This window comes from Dendrobium catenatum, unplaced genomic scaffold (assembly GCF_001605985.2).
Source record: "Dendrobium catenatum unplaced genomic scaffold, ASM160598v2 fragScaff_scaffold_938, whole genome shotgun sequence".
Lineage (NCBI taxonomy): Eukaryota > Viridiplantae > Streptophyta > Magnoliopsida > Asparagales > Orchidaceae > Dendrobium > Dendrobium catenatum.
In genome coordinates, this window is record NW_021319400.1 from 248,107 (window position 1) to 260,517 (window position 12,411).

The 12,411-nt window shown below is 35.9% G+C and overlaps 1 protein-coding gene across 3 annotated transcripts in view; it reads right to left on the reverse strand.

Annotated features, from left to right (window-relative positions):
- Positions 1–12,411, reverse strand: part of LOC110103298 (protein ETHYLENE-INSENSITIVE 2) — a 52,408-nt gene that overhangs the window by 3,571 nt on the left and 36,426 nt on the right. For all 3 annotated transcript variants that reach the window (XM_028697462.1, XM_028697461.1, XM_028697460.1), the window contains one exon: positions 7,799–10,459. In XM_028697462.1, the coding sequence (XP_028553295.1) occupies positions 7,799–10,459 (2,661 nt within the window). The remainder of the gene's footprint in view (positions 1–7,798; positions 10,460–12,411) is intronic.

A 12,411-nucleotide genomic window follows, 5' to 3' on the forward strand; every position in this document is an offset into this window, starting at 1 on the left:
TATTTTGATTTCACTTCATATCTTATGCTTTTTTATGTTTTATATTATTCTTTCATTAGTATTTAAAAAATTTATCATTTTATGTTTACGCAATTTTTTGATTTTGAGGCTTACGCCTCAAAACGCCTTGAGACTTACGCCTCGCCTCACGAATGAAAAACGCCTCAATACCCGAATACGCAATTTTAAACATTGGGGAGGACACTTGGTCTTTTAGGTTCACTCGATTGGATAAAAATTGATGACTTAGGGCTTCGAGGAAAATATCAACCCTGAATATTAGTCTTCGGCTCCTAAATTTGGTGATTGCCGCATTTTATTATCATTATTAATAATAATAATTCATATAAATTCTTTTGGGGCTTAAAAATTATAGGAAAATATTTATAAAATAAATTATTTTATTTAAAAAATATTGGTGAAATCAATTTGCAAAAAGGACACTTGACGATCACAAAATCTTACTTGTACTGACAAGTGTCTATTTCTTAAGGATTTTCAATGGCACCCAAAAATTACGAAAAAAAAATCAATTAAGTAAAATACTGCAATTTATAATTTGGAGCTATAATGACTCCAGAAAAAAATATTTACTTGGGCCAAGATACGTGTTATTACATCCCTAGTGTTGAAGAACATAGAGCAGAGTGCTGCAACGATATAGATACGGTGCTACAGCAGTGCAAAACAAAGGCTTGTGCACCGCAGTGTCCAAAACTAGTACCACAGAGCTGCGAGACGGACTGGATGATTTTCTTTCTCCTTTCTCTGAGGGGTTGCATCCCTTGGGGTTATTTTAGTTGGCTTTCTCTTGTATTTTGAGTGTGTAGACATTGAGAATGATGCATGTGAGAAGAGAAGCAAGGAGAGAGCGAGAGAGAAGAGAGATTTGTATTTATTTCTCTCAATTTCATAATAGATTTCTTGGTGTGGTATGATTTGAATTTTTCCATGTTAAATCTTGGCATCTTTTATTGTTTGCTGCTTTTACTTTCTTGTTTGTTTCGTCATTGCCGTGTCTACTCATCATCATCCTCAACATACATAGGGGTTTGTATAGTACGACAACCAATGATTGATTCAATCAGAGTTGACGGATGTGCTCTCCACTGATGATTTGCAAATATGTTAAGATCGTACCGTACGATCATAATCATATATTATGATGTGTAATTTTTTTGTGTGATAATCAAAGAAGATACACTGAGCAAATTTCACAAACAAGCACACATACAACAAACCATAAAAAAAATCAACTATAAACAATTAACAAAAAGAAAAAAAAAATATAAGCAAACAAACACACAATAATTACTTCTATATTCTTACATCATGATCCTTTAAATACTGATATCAATAACACCTATTTCTAGTAGAGAGCCTTTTAACTCATAAACCTAAAATAAATTAAGGTTCATTCCCCCATTTGATTTTCATTTGGTTTCCCCACCTAGCTCCCCCATCCCGTGGCTGATTCCTCCCCTTTTAATTGCCTATTCCAGTCCCCTAGCTGTTGTCCCGATTCCTCTGGCTACTGGTTCCGTTTCCTGTGTTGCCCCTTCGGTTCCTCCCCTGGCTACTTGTCCCGTGGCTGCTCTGCCCCTTCAGTTCCTCCCCTTGCTGCTTGTCCCATGGCTGTTTTTACCAATTTTCTGTGTGGCCTTTTCAGGTGCTATTCTGGCTCCCTTTGGCTGCTATTTCGGTTCCCCCTTGGCTGCATTTTTGGGTTTTTTATGTGGCTGTTTGGGTGCTATTTTGGACTGATTTTTGGCCTTCCATATTCTCTTGTTTTATGGGTTTAATTGAAGGGTATTTTGGGATGTTTGGCTGCCCCTTTTCCCCTATAAATATAAAGTGTTTTGTAATAGAAAAAGTGTGTTATGATGCAATTTTTTGAGTAGAAAACCTAACAGTTTTTCTTCTTTCTTGAAAAAGCTTGAGAGCTTGTTCAACTTCTCTTTGTCTTCCTCTAGGAAAGCTTGCGAGCTTGTCCTCTCCTTCGTCTCGACTTCTTATCTCTTTATTCTCTTCACATGTGACCACCCCACCTATATCTTTCTTCTCGACGAATGACAAACATCTTTAGGTGTCGTTTCTATTTCATAAATTTGTAATGTAATGTTATGTTGTATGTGTCTTTCTATTATAAAAGTGAAGTTATTTTTTGTTGTATTTTGTGGCATTTTGAAAGGTGTTCTAGTTTATGTGTATTTTCTTATGTATTTAGGAAATGTTTCTTTTGCTTGCAAAATTTTGGAGCTTTTCCATTTTTTTTTGCTTACATCAGGTTTTATAAAAATATTTGTCAGTTGATTTTCAGTAGCTACATGATATGGTTCTATGTCTCCCTTGGCTACATGATCTCTAATAAAATAATATCTAACGTCTATATACTTTGTGTGAAAATGTTGAATTGAGTTTTTGCAAATGCAGACGCACTAGTGTTATCACACATGAATTGTATGGAGCCTACATAAAGTCCAAGATCAAGGATTTGTTACTTTAGCCATAAGACTTGTGCAACACAACTTCCTACAACTATGTATTCCGCCTCAACGGTGGATAAGACAAGTGAATTTTATTTCCTACTAGATCAGGAAACTAATGATTGTAACTCATTAATGTCTAGTAAGAGCCTTTTCAACTCATAAACCTGAAATAAATTAAGGTTCATACCCCTATTTGATGTCCCTTTGGTTTCCCCACCTAGCTCCCCCATCTCGTGGCTGATTCCTCCCCTTTTAATTGCCTATTCTACTCCCCTAGCTGCTATCCCGATTCCTCTGGTTGTTGGTTCCGTTTCCTGTGCTACCCCTTCGGTTCCTCCCCTGGCTGCTTGTCCCGTGGCTGCTCTGCCCCTTCGGTTCCTCCCCTTGCTGCTTGTCCCGTGGTTGTTTTTCCCAGTTTTCTGAGTGGCATTTTCGGGTGATGTTTGGCTCCCTTTGGCTGCTATTTCGGTTCCCCCTTGGCTACCTTTTTGGGTTTTTTATGTGGCTGTTTGGGTGTTGTTTTGGACTGATTTTTAGCTTTCCATATTTTCTTGTTTTATGGGTTTAATTGAAGGGTATTTTGGGATGTTTGGCTGCCCCTTTTCCCCTATAAATATAAAGTGTTTTGTAATAAAAAAAGTGTGTTATGATGCAATTTTTGGAGCAAAAAACCTAACGGTTTTTCTTCTTTCTTGAAAAAGCTTGAGAGCTTGTTCCACTTTTCTTCGTCTTCCTCTAGGAAAGCTTGCGAGCTTGTCCTCTCCTTCGTCTCGACTTCTTATCTCTTTCTTCTCTCCACATGTGACCACCCCACCTATATCTTTCTTCTCGACAAATGACAAACATCTTTAGGTGTCGTTTCTATTTCATAAATTTGTAATGTAATATTATGTTGTATGTGTCTTTCTATTATAAAAGTGAAGTTGTTTTTTGTTGCATTTTATGGCATTTTGGAAGGTGTTCTAGTTTATGTGTATTTTCTTATGTATTTAGAAGTGTTTATTTTGCTTGCAAAAATTTGGAGCTTTTCCAATTTTTTTGCTTGCATCAGGTTTTATAAAAATATTTGTCAGTTGATTTTCAGTAGCTATATGATACAGTTCTATGTCTCCCTTGGCTACATGATCTCTAATAAAATAATATCTAATGTCTATATACTTTGTGTGAAAATGTTGAATTGAGTTTTTGAAAATGGAGATGCACTAGTGTTCTCACACATGAATTGTATGGAGCCTACATAAAGTCCAAGATCAAGGATTTATTACTTTAGCCATAAGACTTGAGCAACACAACTTCCTACAACTATGTATTCTGCCTCAACGGTGGATAAGGCAAGTGAATTTTATTTCCTACTAGATCAGGAAACTAATGATTGCCCTATAAATTGGCAAGTGCAAGAAGTGCTTTTTCTATCTATTCTACATCCTGCAAAGTCTGAATCTAAATACCCTATTATTTCAAATAAAGAGTGTGTCTAGGATAACATACACCTAAATTTTGGTACTCATAAGGTATCTAAGAATTCTCTTAACTGTAGTCATATGTGATTCTTTGGGATCGGCTTAGAATCTAACACATAGACAAATATTAAATATTATATCTAGTCTGCAAGCAGTCAAATACAAAAGTAATCCTATTATCTCCCCATAATTTTTTTGATCAACTGATTTTCCATCCACATCCTAATCTAATTAAATGGTTGAGCTTATTAGTGTATTTATTACTTTAAGACCTTTCATATCATATTTCTTTAGAATTTCCTTTATATACTTGAGAAAAGTATCATCTTCCATTTGCTTTACACTAAATCTAAGAAAATAAATTAACTCTCCCATCATACACATTTCAAACTCTCTACTTATAGTTTCAGAAAATTCATTGCAAATGTTTTTATTTGTAGATATAAAAAATATATCATCGACATATATTTGAACAATGAGTAAATCATCTCCAACTTAAGAAATAGGGTGGTATCTACACTACCCTGAACAAATGACCTATCTAGGAGAAATGCACTAAGCCTTGCATATCATGCTCTAGGTGCTTGCTTCAACCCATATAAAGCCTTCTTTAGTTTATATACATGGTTGAGAAAAGAGGAGTTTTTGCGATTGCTCTACATATATATCTTCCTTAATAACCCCATTTAGAAAGATACTTTCAACATTCATCTAATATAACTTGAAGCCTCTCAAGCATGAAAAAGCTAATAGAACTATAATGATTTCTAGTCTAACTACAGGGACAAATATATCCTCAAAATCAATGCATTCAATTTAATTGCACCCCTTAGCCTTATTCTTAATTATTGCTCTAGAATCAATCTTATTCTTGAATATCTACTTGGCACCTACTACACTCTGGTCCTTAGGCTTACTAATCAACTCTCACACATCATCCCTAACAAATTGGTTTTAACTCTTCTTGTATAACTAGGATCTAAAATTCATCAGATAAGGCCTGATTTATATTTGTGGGTTCTATCATAGAGATAAAAGCAGAATGACTAACCTCCTTAAGTTTATGCTTGGTCTTAACTGCTACAAAAGGATCTCTTAAGATGAGCTCCCTAGGATGACTAGATGAGTATTTTCATTCTCTAGGCAATGACTCCTGAGATTCTTCTCTATCTCATAGGTCAATAGACTATTCTCCTTAGATAATCTCTACCTCTCCATCTTCTTCTAACCTAGGCTCATCAAATTTATTAGATTGATCAAAACCATATGGGGGAACTCCTCTACAACTAAGGTCCTCTCATTAAAGATCCTATAAGCTTTAACTACAAAGGAATAACCTAAGAAGATTTTCACAATATTTGAAAATAAAAAAAGAAACAAAAATATTTTTATGTTCATTTTTATAAAATAAAAAATATAAATTTTATTTGGTTCATTGATATTTACTTTCTCTTGTGTTTTTGTTTCACATCATTCATAAAAAGAAAAATATCACCAATTCACCCCCCCCCCCAATCTTGGTGGGCCTAGGATAGTTCAACAAGGTTTAACAGTCTATTTCAACAGTTATTTGAACTTCTATTTATTAAATTAGATAATGTGCAAGCAAATCTCTCGCAACAATAATAAATGTTCAATGACATATGCCTCCAAGAAAAACACTTTTTAGCCTGAATCTACTCCTGGAATTTGACATGCTTAAAAAAAAACTCTTAAAATACTCTGTGTTTCTCCCTCATTTTGACAAAATCCTATAAAGATGAAAAGAGACTGATAATTTTTCATTTTTCAATGAATTGTTCAATAAAAAATCTAACAAGATGGGTGAAGTTGTAGATACTGGATAGTATTTCTAGAGAGCGAGTAGCCAAGTGCAAACTTGATGCTTAAGAGTTGCAGGAAACACCTGAAAAAAAAGTGCAAGAAAAGCTCGAGGGATATGCATGATGGTCTAATAATGACCAATATGTTAATAGGGATCAAAGGATCCATCATATGGATCAATAGTGAGTTGTTTGAATCCCATTGGAATAGGATATATGATCAATAGTGAGTTGTTTGAATCCCATTAGAATAGGAGGCTGAAGAATTTTATTTGTTAAGAGTGATGAGAAGTAAACTTATTAGTTATTATATACCCTCAAAGGGAATTCCTCCTGAATAAGACATCATAGTATATCTCTTATAACGTCATCAATCATTAATAAAATGATGTTGATAATAATCATTCATAACTTGCAAAGGCTTATGGGTTCACCGAACAATATGGGGTGGATGTGTTGAACAAACTGTATTAGAGAATACTTAATGAGCTTGTAGGGAAGGAGGTGCTCCTTGATTGACGTTTTCTTTAAATTGTTGTTGGTTTTATGAAAGGAGAACACCATCATATTGTGATGTGCCATTTATTGTCCAGCTTCCTCGAAAAATTGTAAGATTTGACTTTGAAGTTCCTTCATCCTACGTGTATGATTCTCTAAAATGAGGCTTGGGGGGGCGTTACCACCAATATGTTATTGTTTTTGATGAAGAGATTGATTATCAACCATCAAAGAAGTTTGTTGTGAATGTTCTCACAAATGACATTAAACTGTTACATGCTAGAAAATTTGATTCGATAGAGTGTGTTTTACATCCCATTATTGTAGAAAAATTCAGCATGCACATATAAAAGTATTAAATCATAAATTTTTAACATGAAAAACCTATAATGATAAAATACCACGAGGTTTGACCCAGATGAAAAATCCACTATATATTAGAGGATACAAGAATCATTCCTTCCTCACAGTTGAACAAGAAGAGGGCTATATAAGAATAAGATGTTTGATTTCTCTTATAGGGTTTAACATAAATCAAGTGACTATAGATGAACAATTAACTCCCAACAGCAGAGCTTGGTTTCTCTAATAGGGATTATAGAAAATAAGCGTCCACAGGCGGACAACTATACCCAACAACAAGATTAAATCTTATCAGAATTCTAGAGATGGTGACGAAAACTGATGGTATGGTGATCGTCAGCGGCAATAGTGGTTGTTGGCGATAATAGCTGGTGGTGGTCATCAGGGGTGATGGCTGAAAAATGCAAGAGAACTCTCTCTAGTTCTTTCTCTTTCTTCCTTACCTCATGTTGATAATAGAGATTTTTGGGATGGACAGTTTAGTAATTTGAACCAGAATTCAAAACACTTAATTGTATAGTTTATTTCAATTTCCTCAATCATGAAGAAATTTTTCAGCATTTAAGTGCCTTAATGATGTCGTAATTGAGTGATATTGAACACATTGGATTTTTCTCATTGAGCTACTCAATTCGACTATAAGCATATCAAATTTAGAATTTAGATGATCACTATTTTAATTTCAAAAATTTCCAATTCAAAGATTGCCTTGAGATTCAAGCAGATCATATGATTTTTTTGGAGTCATATAAATTATAAAAATCCCAAAGGTGCTCATTTAACCTTTTTATAAATATAATCATCTGATTTTTATTTCACAAATATCATTATCCTACAACAATTCATTTCTTTTCGCAATAGTAGGAATAATATTTTATTAATAATCTGAAGGTACGCATACACATAGTAAAATTTTATTTAGAAAAAAGAGAAGAAGCAAAATTCAAATCACTTTTCCAAAGTGACTACAAAAAAAATTAAGCAAGTTTACTCGGAAAATGCTCTGCGCAGCAAGATATTTTATTTATTAGAATTTGAAAAACATTTATGTATATTGAAGTAAGAAAATATTTAATTCTTTCTTTACTGAACTGTTCATAAATAATGATTATAATTTTGCAAGTGCGCATAACAGGAAGGTTTTGGGCATAATTTCATGTTTTACCTGAAGGCGATTGAGAACATATGTATATTTGCCCCATAGTTCAGGTCGGCTTTCCACGACTAATAGTTCTAGGATACGCTGAATGCACCAAACACCAAAACATACAATAAGTGCTGCTCGCCAAACACAACCATCTCCACAATTTGGTGGTGTCAAACGGAAAGGAATATCAGATTCTTCGCTTCTCTTGACTGAATTTAACTTCCAATCAGATGGCAAGTATTGAAATTCATCCGCATAGGGCTGAATCATCTCACTTGAATCAATATGGAGGCATTTCTCTGCCACAGCAACTTGATCAATCAGCTCCTCATCAGCCCCACCACCCTGTCTAAACAACCAATCTGATCCATCCAGTTTCAGTAGCTTCATAATGCAAAATCTCAGAGAATAAAGCAATTTGGCTTCTGAATCTGCATAAGGGAAGGCCTCTTCAGCGGGGGAACTTGAGGTTCCTGCTGCCCCTACATTTCCACCACTACGATCTCCACCCATCATGCCAAACAGTTCCTCGAATGGTTGTCTAGAGAAAAGAGATTTGGTTTCTGGGTTCAAACTTGGCTGTAATGGAAAAATCTCTTTGTGCATCTTGGGAGAGAGCTCATTAAAGGCCAGTGGAACACCAGCTCTTGCTAAAGGGTTCAAATACTGTGATTTTTCTGAAGCCATCCTACCAAAAGATGTCTGTGGACCAATAGGAGTGCTCTGCTTACCCTCATTCAAATAGGAACTCTTAGCTGTTGCAATGATTGCAGAAATGTCAGGGGAACTATGATATTTTTTAGTGTATGCAGGGGAAATAGCATGCTCACTTGGCCCCATCAAATGGGATTCAAAATAGGGCCTTTCAGCTTGCAACGTGCTTATTCTTGACAAAGCTGGGTTTTGAAGGCTAGAGGTTCCCGTAGAAGCAAACCTATTTTGTCCATGGCTATGCATAATCTGATCCCTTAATGGTGACACATAAGATGGAGAAAACTTGGTTGTTGGTGGGAGGTTTTGTGTGCTTATGGAATAAGGGGGTCTGCCTGTATTGATGCCTTCGAGAAAGGAGGCTATCTGATAGCCATGAATTGTTGCTGGTTGATAGTCCCTATCATCTGAACAGTGTGGAAGATGTAAACTAGAATAGGTTCTTTCAGCAAGATCAAACACATTGCTGCGAGAACTTTGGACAACTGCATCCGCACGTTGCATGCTAGACCAAGATAAATTTCCCCTTCGAACACAAAAAGGTAAATCTGCACCTTGAACATTCATTTGGTTTGGGGAACTATACTCTCCCGAGCTTGGCAAGAAAGTTTGCCCCTTTTCAGCATCCGTAGACAAAAACTTGGAGGTTTCAGCAGCTGTGGTATCTGCCTTACCAAAAGAATTGACTGCTTTGAAATCTAATCCCAAAAGAACGTTCAACCTCTTGGAGCTAGCATCTTGGGTGAGTTTCCCATGGAAATCAAAAAGGTTGCCCCAAAACTCATCCAAAATGGTTGCGAATTGGCGCCGACCTGCACGCCCAAGTCCAGACAATTTTGAAAGACTTCCACTTCCATTTCCCCCATCTTTACCGGTCCCCTTAGCAATATTAACAGGTTTAGGGCTTTCAGAGATTAATGGGGGAAATGAAGCTTTGGTAAGCTCCTCAAGCTCCAGAGCATCCTCTGCCTCATTATCCTTTACTGTGTGTAAGCCTATTTCTGATCTCAAATTCATAGCAACAGGTTCCGCAAATGTAGTTTGCTGGTGGAAGCTCTCTTCACCATGCAATGGTTCAATAGAATCTTTGTATCGAACATCTGAAAGCCTTTCTTCTGTCATATATGCTGAACCTTCTGAATGATAAGTTGGAGAGGTAACATCAACATTAATGTTAGAGCCATAAGTTGATTGCTGGGAATCATGATCAGAGTCAATAGTTGCCTGGGACACATCAGGGTTGTACTCTATTGTTGACTTATCAGATTGACTCTCCACATACTTCTCAAAAGTGGCTTCTGCCATAGATTCCATTTCTTCATTATATTCTTTCTCTTCCAAATTAGATTCTTCTATACGTTCAAAAAACTCGGGCAGATCATTCTGAGAAACTCTGGTAGATATCTGTGCATCTGGTATGGAGCTTGCAGACTTTAACGGTGTTACTGCCAGGTAAATTGTGAAACAAATCGATGTAAAACCAAGAATAAGAAGGGTAAACAGGATAATGGTACCAGTTACATTGCTTTCCCACAAGTTAATTGCCCAGCTGCTATTTCCAAATAGGATTTCAACAATGAAGATAAAGTTTACTGTTATCATCCCAAAAAATGCGAGGAGAGCCAAAATTTCAGTATACCAGGATATTTTGAAAGTACCCATTATAACTCTAGATGACGCTACACGGAAAAGAGGAATTGTAGCAGATGGAACAAGCATGCCAAGTATTATTTGAGACACAATAAGTGACTGGTATATCCCTTCAGCGCCTCCAATTTTTGTGCAGAACAGAGCCAAAATAGCAGTGAAAGCTTTGGAAAATATCGGAAGGACCAAACCAGAAATCTTGGTAGAAAAAAAATGCTGCAAAATCACTTGACTTCCAATATTCCTGTTCAAGGCTGTGATTTGACAAGAGACGAGAAGGACCAAAAGAAATGCAACTGGTGCTATAGGATTTTTGAATATCTGCAGGTAGATTCGAGAATGTAACTAATGAGTTGGCAGCAAGGAATATCATAAATATTTGTCACAGAAACAGCATCGTGAATATAGTGCTTAACTTGAGAACAAATAATCGGGATGATAATAGTTGCAAAGCATGAGTACTAATTCAAGTAGTAAGAATATAAGGTCAATCCCTTTCCTTGCGTTAGACAAGTAGAAATATACCAAAAATTGACCATCACTTCATCTGCTGCCCAGTCAAGGTCAAAAAATTAAACTATCAACAGTACCATTTGTAAGCATCAATCCTTTCTATGTACTGTCGAAACTACCATAGACTCACAAATAGATATGAACCTTTCAAGAATACTTATTGCAGTAAATTATTATTAGTCCTGCATGAACGTTCAGCCTTCAGAGAAAAATTGATTGGAAGAGTTCGCAAGATCTTTGTTATTCTATTTAAGGAGGCTTGGGTTTAAACGAATGATCTAATCTAGGTTTTTTATTTGAAGTCAGGGTTGTTCTTGCAAGCAAAACAAAGCGTATGCAAATTAAAAAACTCCACTAATCGGAAAAGATTGTAAATTTAGGATGATTGCCGAATGAAAATTTATTCTTTTGGCATGTTTGGTTCAGAAACTCAAAACTTAAAGCTAAATGCCCTTCATGCACTCCTCTTGTACTAAAAATAGATTTTTTTTTATTATATTGGCTGGAATACTTCATGGTTATATGCTCTTCTACCAATCATTTTGACTTTAAACAACCTTCACATTCCAAAGAGTTTGCCATAAGTATTTGTAGACCTTTCGATGATAAATTCTCTTTTAAATTGTCCTGGGGAAATTGTGGACAAAGAGTTATTGGGGGCCACTCTTTTTCCTTTGCAGCAGTGTGTTCCTACCTATATTATTCTTCTGTAGGAGAGTTTTTCTTCATTTTATATCCGCAGATGCAAGATTGAAAATAAAAGCCTCTTCGATGTTTCTTAGCACTTTTCTTACACCACTAAAGAATATTTCTCTCATTTATTCATTTGAACCTCTACTATTTCAAAGCTATTAGCTAAATTTTTTTCAATATTCACCTTCCAAGTACCGATTCAATTAATATACTCTTCGGTACTTGGTAATCTTCTAGTTATCTTATAAGCAAATTTCAACCGAGTCTTTAACCTTTGGTTCACAAAATTGCAGTGTTCTGATGCTAAGCATAGAAAAATCCGGTTTAAATGATGTGATGCATGAGTTGAGTTACACAAGATTAAAAGGAAGATTTAAACACTTGCTCAACCAATTATATAATCATGTTTCAAATTAAATTTGGCTACAGGAATTCGTAGTGTTTAACTTGTTTAGGCCAAAGAATTAAAACGAGATAACCAAACAATTAAAAAAAAAAAAGGAAAACATAACGTTAAAAACTAGTGAATGGAATCCGACAACTAATACGGAGTTCTTCACCTTGATGCCTCTTCTCTCTTTCCTACGAAACTAGGTTGAGCGGCGGAAGATCGTCCAAACTAGTAGTGAGGTTGCCACGAGGAGGGAGGAGCCAAGGACCGTCGTTGTTGAGAAGGAGCTCGGAGGTGGCGGTGGCACGGGAGGACGACCTTTAATGATCCACGTGTAGGTTATCATCCATTCCCCCACCATCCGCTTTAAGTGCAAGATGGTGACAATTTCTATTTTAAATATAAAACCTTCAATTTTCCAATATTCAAACCTATGCTGCTACTATATGCCAGATAATACGTATTTCTACGTATCTGATTGATAACTAGCCTTAATCGAAAGTTCTCTCTCGTTATCGGGAGGGGTAATTAACTATAGGGGCTTGCGCCTATAGGAAACCAGAACTCAGATCATAAAGTTCTCGCAAAATGAAGGCAAAATCTCTGGGTAGTGCCTCATCTACAAACCCATCTGCCTTCCAAAATTTACCTCGGAACTTAGTTCGTTAAAACTCCC